This window comes from Periplaneta americana, chromosome 9 (assembly GCF_040183065.1).
Source record: "Periplaneta americana isolate PAMFEO1 chromosome 9, P.americana_PAMFEO1_priV1, whole genome shotgun sequence".
Taxonomy (NCBI): Eukaryota; Metazoa; Arthropoda; class Insecta; order Blattodea; family Blattidae; genus Periplaneta; species Periplaneta americana.
Genome location: NC_091125.1, coordinates 159845299 through 159862639, shown reverse-complemented (window position 1 = coordinate 159862639; position 17341 = coordinate 159845299). Strand labels below are relative to the sequence as shown.

The window sequence follows — 17341 nt, the reverse complement described above, 5'->3', positions numbered from 1 at the left end:
TGACAATAGATAGATATATCAGCCAGAACCTCAATCGAGATAAAATGGTCATTATGTATGTATGTATGTATTTATTTACACTGCAAGTGGGCAAGCACCCGGTGGCAGTGGTATATACAATATTAACAATACACAGTTAAAATGATAAGCAATACACAATAAAATTTACAATACATAATAAAATTTACAACACATATACAATTTTATACACAATACAATAAGAATACACAATACAATTTAACACAATAATAATAAAACATAAAATAAAACACCTAATTTTACAACACAACCTACATGATTATGTATAGGTCCTACATAATTTTCAATAGTCTTTCACTTTACTCTCATCTCATTCCCTGTAGTGGCACTATGACGCATTTCACTGACACTTTAGCACACATTTCACTGACACTCTGTAACACATTTCACTGACACTATAGAACACATTTCATTGACGCTATAAATTATCACTGATCGGAACTGTTCACTGCACTGTAAAACCATAACTTCACTGACTCACCTCGCTTCACTGATACAACAGTTCAAATAAGTCAAATAATTGCATTCTTATGCATACTTATAAACAGAACTACATTTAAACTAAACATTTCTAGTCTAAGGCCCTCTTACACGCTATTTTTAAATAATTTACAATTCAAACCAAGGAAGTAAACTCGTCAGGCTAGATAAATACATGCCACCTTAAAAAATTAAATGTTGAATGTCACCTTAATTTTAATTTTCACTTTATACACAACTCTTTAAATTATTCTTGAATCTTCTTAAGGAAGGACAGCCCTCAAAGACCGCTGCAGGTAGGTCATTCCAATCATTTATAGTTCTATTTAAAAATGAGAATTTACCTACATCCGTTTTCTGTTTCCTACATTTGATTTTAAAATCATGATCGTTCCTACCATAGTATGTTGGCTTTTCTAACCGAGCCGTTATGTCTACCCATGCTTTCTGACCTAGATGTGCTCTATACAATGATGTTATTCTAGTTTTCCTACGTCTGTTTTCCAAAGTTTCCCATTTAAGTTCTTTTATCGTATCGTTCCCATCTTGTCTTTTACCTTTAACAAATTTAGCTGCCCTATACTGGATTCTTTCTAAGGAATTTATCTGGTATATTCTATAGGGATCCCAACATGTAGTTCCGTATTCCATTAACGGTATTATAATGTAATATTTGGTGAAACCAGCGCTGAGTTAGTTCCGGTGATTCTGGAAGTGAAAATAATTTAATTTGTAAGGGAAATTTTGTGAAGACCGATTTGAAAACTGAAGGATTTTTGTACACACAAGCTTATATTTGAAGGAAAGGAAATTGTTCAGAAATGTAGTAAATTACGTCTGAAATGAGAGGTTCGTGGTACTGGAAGTGCAAACGTTGTAGTTTTTAGTGAAGGAAAGGAACGTACGGACATAAACGCACCATACGATATAATGTGAAGAACGCAGAACTTTTATTAAGTCAATAACCACTAAAAAATAATGAAACACAACAAATGAATCGCTATTTGTTAGAAGGGCGGAAGTCGCATTTTTTTTCACAGCTCATTTTTTTTTATTGAAATGTGTTCTCTTATCATAGAGACATCAATTTATATTAAAAGGACTTAAAAAAACCAGTGCAAATGGTTAAAATTCAACATAACACTTTATAATTTATGTTAAAAGGGTGGATGTTCTGGGCAGTTTTTTTGTTTCCCTTGTAAAATGTGTATTTTTGGACTTGCGCCCTTTTAAAAAATAGCGATTCAAATAGTAATGAAATATATACACAGTTTCCATAATGTAACTTTGTTTTACGTCCGTCATTACGCTAGCCACTGACAGACCAGTATTAACAACATCACTAAACAAAAATCACTAGGCTTTGCCCAGCGCAGATTCATAAATGAGGGGTTCACAACCAGAGTGGACCAAGTCCTTCTGGAATGATTTTTGAGAAATTGAGTCTTCAAGTTCCTGGGTCATCCTTAGCAACATTCACCTTCCAAAGGAAATGCTGCCCTCTGTGGAGTAACAAATGAGTTATGGACTTGGTTTGTTATGGCAATGAATAAATCTAAGTTTTCTTCATCCAAGATTGTATTAATCCACAAACTGACCACTGGTGGACTTGGTCCACTCAGGTTGTGAGCCCTTCATTATGCAAGGCATAACAAAAACCTAAAGTAACCTAACCTAACCTGTAACCGATTCATAGCGTGACTTTAAGATAAATTATCCGTATATCCTCAGATGGCACTAAAATTCCCTAGAACTAGGGATAAATCTCTAAGGTTAGCAATACTGCGTTGATCATTGCATGAATGAATTTCTGGCCAATTGGCCACAATTCTAGCAACTTCTTCAACGAAATATTCTAAGAATTGTTAACAGGTAAATTCATCATTTTCTTATTCACGTGACAAATTAATAGATATTTTTATAAACGGACATAATTTTAAAAATTGAAATACTCTGTGCGAAACTCAGATATTCGAAAGTACCACAAATACTTAAATTAGCAAAATCATCTGTCTTTTGTTATGCTCGGCAAGCAAACCTATGTCGCTGGAAGCTCCCATTCAAATTTAAATACGGGTACTGCTCCTCTTTTTTTTACCGGCCAAAAACGGCAGTCCCTACTGTAGATTAAGTATGCTTGATTAAAAATGGTATTTACATAAAACAGAGTAATGTTTCTGATTAGCGTATATGTAGCTAATCGGCGATGTATGCAATGGAGGGGGAAAGGAACTGGCTTAATTGCCTCATGAGTGATGCCTTGTTGGTATCACTTGAGGTACAGACCTGTCTTCGGACAGTTGACTGAACAACAAGAGTAATGTTTAATATTCTAAGAATGCTTGAATCAATAAAATCAAATAATGAAGTTCTAGACTATAAAAAATATATACAGAAATTGCAAAACAAAACTTTTACCTCAAAAGATTTTATGACATACATTTAATGTTGATTTTCTTTTTCTTCCAGGTCTTCCAATGCACTTTTCGATCTGGTGTGGCAGGGCGATGGCTCAGTGGGTTTCCGCGCCAATAATGGGAAATTTGTGTCCACCAAACGCTCAGGACATCTGTATGCCAATTGTGACACTGTTGAAGACAATGCCAAATATTTCTTCTACCTTATCAATAGGTAAGACCACGAGATAAAGTTGTATGGTCCTGGTTTACTTTCTTTTTAATACATATACTATATGCTGTAGTTCACACCTGTGGAGTATCGGTTAGCGCATCTGACCGCGAAATCTCCGTCGGAGCAAGTTACTTGGTTGAGGTTTTTCCGGGGTTTTTCCTCAACCCAATATGAGCAAATGCTGGGTAACTATCGATGCTGGACTCCAGACTCATTTCACCGGCATTATCACCTTCATTTCACTCTGACGCTAAATAACCTGAGATATTGATACAGCGTCGCAAAATAACCCACTAATATATATATATGGCGCGTCCTCAGGTTGCGGATAGAGGAGACGGCCTCCAGATATGGAGGGTAGCTGCGAATATATTGAATAAGCAGTCGTGGACAGCCGATAAGGGGTGGTCCTCCAGCTTGGGGGTAGAAATGATCGGGACGAAATTGAAATACAAACTGCTGAGCCATTTATACCCGAACCCACGCTTTCAGAAGTTGAAATTGCGATAGAAAATCTGAAAAAGTACAAGTCTCCAGGTATCGATCAAATTCCAGCAGAATTAATACAAGAGGGTGGGAGTGCATTATATAACGAAATTTATAAACTTGTACTTGCTATTTGGGAAAAGGAAATTGTACCAGAACAATGGAAGGAGTCCATAATTGTACCTATTTTTAAAAAGGGGGACAAAACCAACTGTGGTAACTTTCGAGGAATATCACTTTTGTTGACGTCGTACAAAATTTTGTCCAATATTCTTTTGAGAAGATTAACTCCGTACGTAGATGAAATTATTGGGGATCATCAGTGCGGTTTCAGGCGTAATAGATCGACTATTGATCAGATTTTTTGTATTCGACAGATAATGGAGAAAAAATGGGAGTATAAGGGTACAGTACATCAGTTATTCATAGATTTCAAAGAGGCTTATGACTCGGTTAAGAGGGAAGTATTATATGATATTCTTATTGAATTTGGTATTCCCAAGAAACTAGTTCGATTAATTAAAATGTGTCTCAGTGAAACATACAGCAGAGTCCGTATAGGTCATTTTCTATCTGATGCTTTTCCAATTCACTGCGGGCTAAAGCAGGGAGATGCACTATCACCTTTACTTTTTAACTTCGCTCTAGAATATGCCATTAGGAAAGTTCGGGATAACAGGCAGGGTTTGGAATTGAACGGGTTACATCAGCTTCTTGTCTATGCGGATGACGTGAATATGTTAGGAGAAAATACACAAACGATTAGGGAAAACACGGAAATTTTACTTGAAGCAAGTAGAGCGATCGGTTTGGAAGTAAATCCCGAAAAGACAAAGTATATGATTATGTCTCGTGACCAGAATATGGTACGAAATGGAAATATAAAAATTGGAGATTTATCCTTCGAAGAGGTGGAAAAATTCAAATATCTTGGAGCAACAGTAACAAATATAAATGACACTCGGGAGGAAATTAAACGCAGAATAAATATGGGAAATGCCTGTTATTATTCGGTTGAGAAGCTCTTATCATCCAGTCTGCTGTCGAAAAATCTGAAAGTTAGAATTTATTAAACAGTTATATTACCGGTTCTTCTGTATGGTTGTGAAACTTGGAGTCTCACTCTGAGAGAGGAACATAGGTTCAGGGTGTTTGAGAATAAGTTTTTAGGAAAATATTTGGGGCTAAGCGGGATGAAGTTACAGGAGAATGGAGAAAGTTACACAACACAGAACTGCACGCATTGTATTCTTCACCTGACATAATTAGGAACATTAAATCCAGACGTTTGAGATGGGCAGGGCATGTAGCACGTATGGGCGAATCCAGAAATGCATATAGAGTGTTAGTTGGGAGACCGGAGGGAAAAAGACCTTTAGGGAGGCCGAGACGTAGATGGGAGGATAATATTAAAATGGATTTGAGGGAGGTGGGGTGTGATGATAGAGACTGGATTAATCTTGCACAGGATAGGGACCGCTGGCGGGCTTATGTGAGGGCGGCAATGAACCTTCGGGTTCCTTAAAAGCCATTTGTAAGTAAGTAAGATATATATATATATATATATATATATATATATATATATATATATATATATATATACTGTATTGTACAAACTGAGCCGAAAGTCACTATCCATTTCAAGAACTTGAGAACAGTAATTGAAAATGCTTTCGATTCGTATCAGAGTATGTTCAAGTATGTGTTCAGCGATGTATCAACCAGGATTGGGAAGTTTCGCGTAAAAAATTAATTTCTGCGTGACGCGTAAAATAGGCTGCGCGTAAATATGCGTAATTTGTCATAAATGTAAAAAAAAAAAAAAAAAAAAAAAAAAAAAAAAGAGTAATAAATTCGAAACTTGCTATAATACGTTAAAGAAGTAAAATGTTAATTTCTTACTCGAGTTCCCAGCTATTTTCAATGACTTCCTCCCTTAAAACTAGGAGAATTTAATTTAATTTTAGAGGAACTACGTGTTTACATTCTAACTAGTGACATGCCATAGCCTAGCTTCAGCCAGCTACGAGTTATATTTAACTGCATCAGCGTGCATTTGTTCACATAATGACAGCAGTTACTTTTTGATGGACAGCAATTATTAATAAATAATAATAATAATAATAATAATAATGTGACGGCTGCAACGGGGTTCGAACACGCGTCCAACAGGGCGCGCGGCAGACGAAACACTGGAACGGGGAGCATCTGCATGCTGAAGGGCAGAGGGGGTGTATTACGTCAATGCGACGAGGGGAGGTTGCGCGCGCAACTGCTACGTGCGGAGTGAAGGGGGGACGGACCCTCCCGACTCTTCCAGAAGTCCGTCCGAAGTGCAGATATCCGGATAATTCGAGAGGACAACCGTAGAAGTTTCTCCTAACTATGGTTTAGCTATAAAAGAAGAAACGCGAGCGAACTTGAGCAGTTTTCAGTTTATTCAGCCATTCAGTGAGTAAGCCAGCCAGTCTTGTGTACCGGAGTTCGACTTGAGTGTGCGTCCGCAACTGTGTCAGCATCCGAAGGCCTGAGTTCGAGTGCAATGGACCGCAGTTGGAGGGACCTGAGTTCGAGTACAGTGGACTATCTCTGAAGGTCTGTGGTTCGAGATACTGTGAACTCGAGTGACTGAGCTAGAAGAACTGTGAACTGAGAACCGACAGTTCTGATTTGTAAATAGTGCTTTGTGAACATTAGTTAAAATTAACAGTTCATTGTTGTTCGTAATAGTCCAAGTAAATTGTCATTGTCGTAGTGGAGTGCTATAACGAAGACTGTGTTGTGTGAAAATCCTATTGTTGACGAGAGCGTTTAAGGTGAATTGTAGAAAGGAATTATTGTTGAGATAATAAAGTTACATTGTTGTTTAGTTAAAAAAAACGTTACAATAATAATAATAATAATAATAATAATAATAATAATAATAATAATAATAATGGCTTTATTTAACCTAGCAGAGTTAAGTCCGTAAGGCCTTCTCTTACACTCAACCAGGATTAAAACTTGCTTACTTAGTTGAACAACAACTGGATCGGAATTATGTAATTACATACTGATACAATTTAGGTACATAATGAGATCAAAAGAGGTAGTTACTGTCGGTGACTCAGGAGAAGACTAGCGCGGACTGAGGAAAAAGGGTTGTTAACCGATAATGTTACGACATTAGTGCAATACTTGCACTACTAGTAAGTGGCGATAATGTTTCTGCTTACTAGTAGTACAAGTATTGCACGTTTTGTCGTACCGTAAAGTGGGGTGACTTTGAACGCCGAGGTGACATTGATCAGTAATTTAGCGCCCTTCCAAATTAAATGCTGTACCCTGTTGCGAAAAAACTGAACTAATTTATTGACAACTTAAACAGTTTTTTCGCAATTGGCTACAGCATTTAATTTAGAAAGGAGCTAAATTACTGTTCAAAGTCACCCCACTTTACGGTAACGTTATTTATTAACTATCCTTTTTCTTCAGTCCGTCCTCGTCTTCTCCTGAGTCACCGACTGACTATACATAATAATTTATCTCATAAAATAAAAATAAACATTGTGGAATACATATTAATGTTGTTGGAATCAAATACGAATCACATAAAAACAGAAGCCGATAATTCAATAAAAAATGTACACAGTAAAAATAAAAAGTAAACACATTGGTATACATTAGAGTTGAGCTTAAACGATATTTTCAAGTATCTGTGACAACTGTGACTGTGACAATTAAATATCTGTGACTTTTATCTGTGATTTTGTCACACCGATATTTTATATCGCTAAGTAAGCACAATATGCATGAATTATACCGATATTTTGTCACACCGATAAAAATTAACAGGAAATATTGAAGAGCAGTGCAATGTGAATACTGTTTCTCTATACACGCCACACTTCAGTGGTTTATATGGGAAAATCCAACAAATAAATTATGTACATGTACCATTAACAAATAAATACTAATCTAACTGAACAGTAACATGTAAAAAGTTAACCTTATATACCAAGAGGTTATATCGTAGTTGATTGTAGATATGGAATCAGTTGATAATTTTTAATGTAGTTGGGTACGGAGAAATTGAGGTTATGTGATTATCCTAATCGTTTTAAAAATTGATCCTTTTTATTGTATATAATATAATCGATAAATTATTTAAGTCGTGCATTAACATTATAATATTGAGTCAGAATAAAAATTAACGAAACATAAGTATTCGGAAAAACAATAGAAAATAATTACAGAACAAGACAGTTGTTCAGACAGGATATTACACAAGATAAAGTATTGGTAACCAATGGTATTATTTAAATCGTGTAATCACTATATCATTTATAATAAGATGGTGAAACTAGCGCTGAAGTAGTTTCGGCAATTTCGGATGTGAAAATCGTTGCATTTATAAGGAATTGTTTTGTGGAGAGACAGTTCCTCGGGTTAAACTAGCGCTGAGGTAGTTTCGGTGATTTCGGAAGTGAAAATCGTTGAATTTGATTGTTTGTGGAGATGCAGTTGATCGTATATCCAAGGCATAACAAAGCCTAAACTAACCAAACCTAACCTGTCACAGATTGGTATATGCAAGGTGTATAAGGGGAATACGAAGGAAACTACCTCAAGTTTGTTTAGCCAAATAAGTTTTATCTCGTTCGGTTTTAATTCTGTAGGTGCTGTTGTCGGCTTGTGAGAAATGCTTCGAAAGTTCGGAAGAGCATAACGTTCAGTGACACGGAGTGAACTAACATGATTTACGTTTGATACCCCTTATTTTCAAATGTAATTAATTATCCCATTTATGTGTAAGTGTAGGTCTATTTTAAAAGTGTGCAAGGGCAATGAGAACGATTTGTTGGAACAGTGTCTGCTAGATGTCAGATCTTTTTGGAATTTATAAAATTGACAATTTTTGCTAACTACCCCATATTATTATATTTAAAAGTTGAAAATTACTTGCAAGTTGATGATTTTAACAATATCTAGATAAATATCACTAAATATCAAGTTTAGAACATTGATTAGGCCTATTTGGGTGAAATAACACCCCACACGAGTACCAATGTTAGGAAGCACTGTGCGATTTCCTAAGAGTTAATAACCATAAACAACATACCGGTAATGAACTTATTACAAATAATTTTATTTTAAGTTTAATTATTTTAATTAATACTACCCTGCACTGTTCGTGTTAGAGCTATACATTAAAACTGGATCATACATAAATGAGAGAAGTACATGTAAAGTTATTAAAATAATGTAGGCTCCTGTAACTATTCTGTTTGTAATTAATAGTATAACTAAAAAAAATATTGTTACTGCGTAAAAATTGAGTGGAAAATCTTATACATTAATATATATTCACAGTAATATGAAAATGTGAAGCTCTCGGGGGAATATATAAAATATTTATAAAACATATATTCAGACTTAATATGAAAACAAAATGTCAGATTCATGATTATATTATTATAATGCCGCTAATAACTTTGCAACACATCACTTTGAAAAAAAATAATATTGAATAAAATATCACGAAAAAATAATCAAATACCACCGCCCGATTGCTGTTATTGTCGCCAGATTGCTGTTATTGTATCATGCGCATGCGCAAACCCACGACGTAGAGGAGAAAATATCAGTCGCAGACGTTGCAACAGTCACAGAGTACTGAATACGGAGCAGATTTCGATAGCGATATTTTGTCACAGATATTTCGCGTCATCAGTCACAGGTTTATCTGTGACAAAAAAATACCTGTGACAAAATATCGGTTTGTGAAATATCGGCCATCTCTAGTATACATATTAGTATTAGATTACAATGAAGTAGGATTCACATAATTAAACCAGAAACCGACAATTGAATAAAATGTACACAACAAAATAGATTAATAATAATAATTAAAAAAAAAACAAAAAACAATAACGATTTCATGAAGGAAAAGCACCAAAAAATTAGACATAATGTTAAAGATTTCATAGAAATGAGTTGTCATCACTTCTCCCACAGGCCCATCTTGGTGCTGAAGTGCGAACAGGGCTTCGTGGGCTACAAGAGCGCCTCGTCCCCCAAATTGGAGTGCAACAAAGCCACGTACGAGACCATCCAGGTTGAACGCAGTGAGAAGGGAGTTGTTTTCTTCAAGGGTAAGTTCCATACAATGTGTCCTCAGCCTGCAAAATTTTGAATTTGAATATTATTTAGAGTGGTCAGTTCTTCCGTATTTTCTGTAAACTCCTGTATTTGAGCTACTTTATTTTGATCCTTCCGGTCCCCTTAATATTTTCCTAAATCTCTCATATTTTTCTTTAGCAATCATGATCATTAATCTTTTAATGCAATCTATTAAGAATACCCATGAAATATATTTAGGTATAAACTCACATTATTATCGAAAGTTCAGTGTGTACCAATCAATACAATTCTTTTCTGGTCCCTTAAGAGAATAAATTGTGACTTTGATTGTTTTTCTCGTGTACTCTTCAAATATAAACCATTGCATCAATGCATCCTGATTTAACACCCCAAAAAATGGTACCAGTATAAAATTTTGTCGTGACCGAGTTTCCCGTATTTTTGTGATTACAAGTTAGTCACCCTAATACAGTCAATTCCGGATATAGTGAACCTCTGTGGACTTGCATATTTCGTTCACTATATCCGAGATTCACTAAATCCAAAGTGTATCTCCCGTAACCTTAAATGACAGTAATGAATGAAATTGTGAACAAGAAAATAAAATATTGTACAGTAATTAAAATATTTCATTTTTGTGGAATGGATTACACTGTATACTGTTACTCACAGCTGGTTTACTTGAACTATGCTGTGGACCCACGTCCGCTTGCTAAAGACCACGTTCAATGTCACTTATAATATTTGCCTTATCTTCCAAAGAAAACACTTTAAGCTTCGACATTTTTATACGGTACATTCACTGTTCGAACACTAGAAACAGACTGATCAGGTAGAAATGACAAATGCTGTTATGGTGTGATTGCGTACTCAGAAACATTTCCATTATGACGGATAGCATTGAAACAACGGAAAATGAAATTGCCTTCTTTTATTAAAAGCGGATGGACATTATGTCCAGCGCATGAATGAAGGTAAGATTCCGATGGCAATCAAACTCCATCAATCCCCTCTCAGTTTCCATTATGTGACCCGGGAAATATTTTAATTACTCTATAATATTTTATTTATACTATAATATTCCCTCTTTCATTGTTTCTTCCTTTCTTTTTTCTTTTCTTCTTTCTCTTTTTCTTTCTGGCTTTCTTTCTTTATCTTTTTTTCTTTACTTTTCTTTTTTTCTTTCTTTCTCTATCTTTTTTCCTTTATTTTTTCTTTCTCTTTCTTTTCTTTTTTCTTTCTTTCTTCCTCTCTTTATTTCTTTCTCTCTTTCTTTTTTCTTTATTTCTCTCTTTCTCTTTTTTTCTCTCTTTTTCTCTTTCTTTTATTCTTCACTTCTTTCTTTTTTTCTTTCTCTCTTTCTTTACTTCTCTCTTTCTTTCTTTACTTCTTTCTCTCTTTTTTCTTTACTTCTTTCTCTTTCTTTCCTCCGTTCTTTATTTTTTCTTTATTTCTTTCTTTACTTTTGCTTTCTTTAATTATTTCTTTCTTTTCTTTCTTATTTTTTTTCTTTTTCCTTTATTTCTTTCTTTCTTTACTTTTGCTTTCTTTTTTCTTTCTTTATTGCCTCCTTTCTTTATTTATTTCTTTCCGCCTTTATTTTTTCTTTCTTTCTTTTTTCTTTATTACTTTATTTCTTTCTTTACTTTTGTCTTTCCTTCTTTTTCCATTACTTTTTTCTTTCCTTCTTTCTTTCTTTTTCCTTCCTTTATTTATTTCTTTCTTTCCTCCTTTATTTCTTTCTTTTCTCCTTTATTTCTTTCTTTACTTTTTCCTTTCTTTATTTCTTTCTTTTCTCCTTTATTTCTCTTTCTTCCTTTACCTTTGCTTTCTTTCTTTTTTCTTTCTTTATTTCCTCCTTTCTTTCTTTCTTTCTTTCTTTCTTTATTTTTTCTTTATTACTTTATTTATTTATTTCTTTATTTTTTCTTTCTTTCTTTTTTCTTTATTTATTTCTTGCTTTCTTTCCTTCTTTCTTTATTTTTTCTTTCCTTCTGTCTTTGTTTTTTCTTTCTTTGTCTTTTTCTTTATTTCCTTCTTTCTTTATTTTTTTTTCTCACCTTCCTCTTTACTCGTCTCTTTCTCCTCTTGTTTCCCTTCATCCATTCCTCCTTTTCCTGTCCATCTCTCCTCTTTTTCTTCGTCTCCTTGCCTCTCCCTTCCCTTCATACACGCATACGTACACTAACTCTGTTCTATCTCTGCAATGTCCAGGTCAGAATGGCAAGTATTGGCACGTGGATGGTGAGTCTGTAACGGCCGACTCCGACACTCCTGAAGGTTTCTTCTTGGAGCTGCGCGATCCGACCAGGATATGCATCAAGAGCGTCTCGGGAGAGTACCTGGTGGCCAGCAAGAATGGAGCATTCCGTCTTGGAGACACGGACTTCGAAAACGCCACCAAATGGGAATACTAAGCCCCCTGCTTCACCAGTTTCCGTTGTCGTTTTTGTGTGCTGTTGAGCAAATTGTAAAAGTCATTATCATTGTGTGTTGGAATGGTGGGAAGTTTTGTAAACTAAAGGGGGTCGGGGGGGTACAGAGCAAGAAATTTGATATGCATTACTTAATTAAAAATTTTGTTGGTATGAGACACAACGGGACTGCCACATCCTCAATTATTTATTTGAAAAACTTGCACAAGAAATATTTATATGTTCACAATATTAAAAATAGCAAAACTTTTGTAATTTATTGTTATTAACATATGAGCTTATTTGAGACTAACCCACATATTTATAAACAGGAAACCGTAAAATATTAATGACTGAGGAAACTTAAAAAAAAAACTGTTTTTTGAGCAGTATGATAGGAATTCCAAAGATGCTTTTAACTTAAAACCCATAGTTAGTAATAAGGACTTTTTATGCATGTATGATTGTAAAATGGAGCATGAGTAGGGATTTAAAAAAAAAGAAGAGATTTCATTGGGGTACTGTTTTTATTTAAAAATAATTACTGCAATCTACGAAAAGACAAGTTTACTTCTAATGACTGGCAGATCAAATAAACACTTTTTTGTGTGTTAAAAAGTCTAAAAGTTCCTTCAAATATTATGATGGCACTGTCACATCACGCACTTGGAATTGTGCTCATTAGTGTTCAGGTTGCAATCAATGCTTTCTGTTGCATCTTTTTCATGTTGGTCCATTATGTATTACTTGTTCTGGTTGAAATTATTTCGTAAAATAGCTTCACGAACACGTTTGATATAATAGAATATGTTGAAATAACATAAACATATAATTATACTTAGACATGTTTATTTGGACCAAATGTAAAGACGTCAAACACACGACTCATTGCTCACTGCCACTCAAAAATCAGGGCCTGATACTAAATTTTTTTTAGCGAGGTAAGTTCGGTCTGTTATGAAACATTTAAAATACAGCAGGTTTAGGAAAAATTGTTGGTTGTCCTTTAAAAGAAATAAGGTTTTCCATTTGTATTGAAATTATTACTAATGTTCAAAATACATGCCATTGGTAACTCATGACATTGTGAGGAACATTAGTGACTTCTTCTCCATGGGAGAAGTCTTTTTATGATAAGAATAAAAAAAGAAAACTATAAACTTTGTCTCCATTGGAATTTGTACTCATAACCTCAAAACTAAAGGAATTGAAAACATAATTTCAATTCAAATGAGAGTCAGAATGAAATGTGCAACAATGGGAAGATCAGAGATGGGGAATATAAACATAATACAGGGCATATCAGAAGTCCGGTAACACTTTCATTATTTTATTACACAAAAACTACTAATGATAGCACTTTCAAACACACGTCAGTTTAAAGTCAAACTCTCAAAGTTCGGTTTTACACCTTACAGAGATTCAATGTGTGAACCACGAGTGACTCGGCAGATGTCCAAACGATAATCAAACTCTTCCCATACCCTTTTCGACATATCCTCTGTGACCGTGGCAGCAGCTTCTCGAATTCTGGTTTTTATTTCCTCTAAATCACGTGGCAAAGGCATTACAAATACACGGTCCTTTAGTTACCCCCATAGAAAAAAGTCACATGCAGTCATATCGGGTGACCTTGGTGGTCATGTCATGAAACATGTGTCCCTTACTCCAGCACGTCCTATCCAATGATCAGACTTCTCCGTATTCAGGTAAGCACGAACTGCATTGTGGAAATGTGGCGGAGCCCCATCTTCCTGAAAGATGAAATCGTCATCGAGATCTTGTCTAAGTTGAGGCACCAACCATTGCTCCAACATGTCCAGATATGAATTTCCAGTCACTGTAGCCTCAATGAAGAAGAAAGGTCCGTACAGTTTTTGTTGTGACAATGCGCAGAAAACATTCACCTTTGGTGAATCACGCTCATGTTCAATGATTCTGTGAGGTTTCTGTGTACCCCAAACACGACAGTTGTGCTTGTTAATTTTCCCGCTCGTATGGAATGTCGCTTCGTCACTGAAAATTAAGCGGCTGAATAAGTCATCGTTGTCTGCTACGAGTTTTCTTGCCAGTTACAACAACAGGCAGCAAAGGTGAATGTTGGATAGGACGTGCTGGAGTAAGGGACAGATGTTTCATGACATGGCCACCAAGGTCACCCGATATGACTGCATGTGACTTTTTTCTATGGGGGTAACTGAAGGACCGTGTGTTTGTACCGCCTTTGCCATGTGATTTAGAGGAACTAAAAACCAGAATTCGAGAAGCTGCCACCACGGTCACAGAGGATATGTTGAAAAGGGTATGGGAAGAGTTTGATTATCGTTTGGACATCTGCCGAGTCACTCGTGGTTCACACATTGAATCTCTGTAAGGTGTAAAACGAACTTTGAGAGTTTGACTTTAAACTGACGTGTGTTTGAAAGTGCTATCATTAGTAGTTTTTGTGTAACAATATATTAAAAGTGTTACCAGAGTTTTGATATCCCCTGTATATAAATCGTTAATGGGGGGTTAAATGCTCAGAAGACAGTATGATGTGTGTCAGGTTCTTGAGGATTAAGGGTCCAGTTTATATTGTACAGAGATCCTTAACATTCACATACCAAAAATAGATGGTCTGATATTCCCGATATTTAAATGTATGTGGAAAAAAAAAAAAAATAATAATAATAACTTTCTTAGACCTTCTGTATTATATCTTCCTATTTTCCATGCCAAGTTCAGCCTTCAATTCATATAAACTTACGAACAGAAGTAAACAATGATGTAGAAATTCTAGGTAGCAGTTTTTATATGGAAGTAATTTGCGTGATTGTCAATTTTATACATTTTTCCATATGTTTTATACAGCGTGAGAGGGCTGCACAATTTTTTCTTCGAAAAAGAAGTTGTGAACAATTCCTAAACTCATTTTTTAAAAAGATGTTTTTTCATTTTTTGATTGATGTAAATATGGTAGATAGAAAAAAAAACGTGTAATGGTTGAAACATTACTCGATAGCAATTGTTTTGTGTGGACTGCCACATGTCCAAATACTCAATAATAACAAGGATACCAGAATCTGCATTTAAGATATTCCAAAGAGGGGTCTTTGTGTACCCACTCAGAGCTTTTTTATTGCTGGTCTTGTGATTTCTACATCTTGAATGTTTTTTATTAAACATGTCATTCCAATCTAGAGCCTGCTGTTTCTATTGTCATTATTATTATTATTGATAACTTGTAAAAGCTCAAAACATGTGAACGTTAATTCACGTAAGTTCGTATATCATAGCTGCCGTGTAGGTATGATCTTCTTGATAAGTGTAATTTTGGTCTCTTAAAAATACTTGATGAAATACATATGATGTTGTGAAGATGGGATACGCAAGTTTATATAGCTATGTTAATGTATCATGCCTGTTCCTTTTTTATATATATATAAATATATGTCTACACTGTATATGTCACTGGAAACAGTCTGTATGCCACCAGATAAAGTAAAGGGGTTGGTACCCTGGAATAAGACTGTTGCTATACAATGTGTGGCTGATGGCCCGGCCTATAGGATCGTCTGGCCCTAAAATAAAAGGGCGCTAGTGTTTATTCCAGTTATTTGTATGTCTTTTATTACTTCATGTATCTTGTCCAAATGGTATAACTGTTCATGTAGGAGTAACATATCTAGTACTATGGTTTTGCCATTGTAAAGAAACCCTTATTTATCTCACATGTATTATATTTGTAGCAAATATTGGAGAAATTAGTAATTATTAATTATAACAAATCTTTTTATTATGCAAACCCTCACATTTCCTCGAACCTTGATTTCCTATTAAAGATGGGGTGTGACAGCGTTCTGCCATCACAACTCCGAACTGTAACAGCTCCGGAAACGTTGCTGTGAAAAATAATCATTTTTTTCACAGTGTGATTTTTGTGTTTGGATATTTTGGCGATTGTGGGACTCAGTTTACTGTCTGTAGATTTCCAAGCTGTCTAGAACTCACTATCGCTGCCATCTACTTATCACTGGACAATCACAAGGAATCTCATTATGAGCTGACAGATGTTTATTACTCTAAGGCCCATTGCATACAGTAGCATGCAAATTAATCCGAACAACATAATTATGCAAAAACATTCAAACGGAATAAAAAAAGGATCTAAGACATATCTCAGTAATCTGTGTGGCCTCCTTTGTTCCTAATAACAGCTCTGAGACGATTTGGCATGGATTCCACTAATTTCCCACAAATATTCTTCATTTCTTCATCGTGAAACCATACACCAATGAGGGCAGAAATCATCTTCTCCTTTGTAGAACAATCCATTTTTTGCATTCTTCTTTTGCAAATTGACCACAAGTTCTCAATGGGGTTGATGTCGGGTGAGTTGCCTGGCCAGGGGAGTACCTGAATATTATTCTTGTTGAAGAATTCTGTACTTTTTCGAGACGTATGGCATGGTGCCAGGTCTTGTTGGAACACACCTCTGCCATCCGGAAATGATTTTGCAGCTGGGGTATGATTCTGGTTTCCAATAAGTGAATATATTTGTCAGAATTCATCATTCCCTTGATAGGTATTAATGCTCCAGGTCCTTCATGTGTAAAACAACCCCAAAACATTACTTTAGAGGGGTATTTGGGTGCTTGTTGGAGATGAGCTGCTGTTACTTTTTCGGATCCTTTCCGTACATAAGAAACATGGTGGCCGTGGACCTCGAAATGAGACTCATCGGAAAAAAGTACATTCTTCCAGTCATTCACTGTCCAGTGTTGATGTAATTTTGTCCACATTAAGCGTTTTTTGCACATAACAGGGGTTAGTAAAGTTGCTTCTTAATAGGCTTACAAGCCCTTCATCCAGCTTCCAAAAGCCTACGCCACACTATTGTGACGTGAATATTCGCCCCAGTGGTAGCCATTAACTCGCGGGTTAAGTCGACAGCAGTTAGTCTAGGATTTAATTTACTTTTCCTGACAATTAAACGATCATCTGCAGGTGAAGTCTTCCTTTTCCGGCCACAGTTTCCTTTTTTCTGGGTGTGATGGATCCAGTCTCCCTGTACAGTATCATTTTATGATCGAATTAACAGTAGCCAAACCGATGTGACGTTTTGCAGCAATTTGCCTCTGTGTCATAGAAGAATGCTCTGCTAATGTTATAATTTTAGACCGTTT

The 17341-nt window shown here is 35.4% G+C and overlaps 1 protein-coding gene across 1 annotated transcript in view; it reads left to right on the top strand.

The window, feature by feature from the left end:
- Positions 1-14849, top strand: part of sn (fascin domain-containing protein singed) — a 257666-nt gene extending 242817 nt beyond the window's left edge. Inside the window, exons 5-7 of the mRNA XM_069836225.1 lie at positions 2989-3150; positions 9634-9770; positions 11974-14849. Coding sequence (XP_069692326.1) covers positions 2989-3150; positions 9634-9770; positions 11974-12176 — 502 coding nt within the window. The 3' untranslated portion in view covers positions 12177-14849. The remainder of the gene's footprint in view (positions 1-2988; positions 3151-9633; positions 9771-11973) is intronic.
- The last annotated feature ends 2492 nt before the right edge of the window (positions 14850-17341 follow it).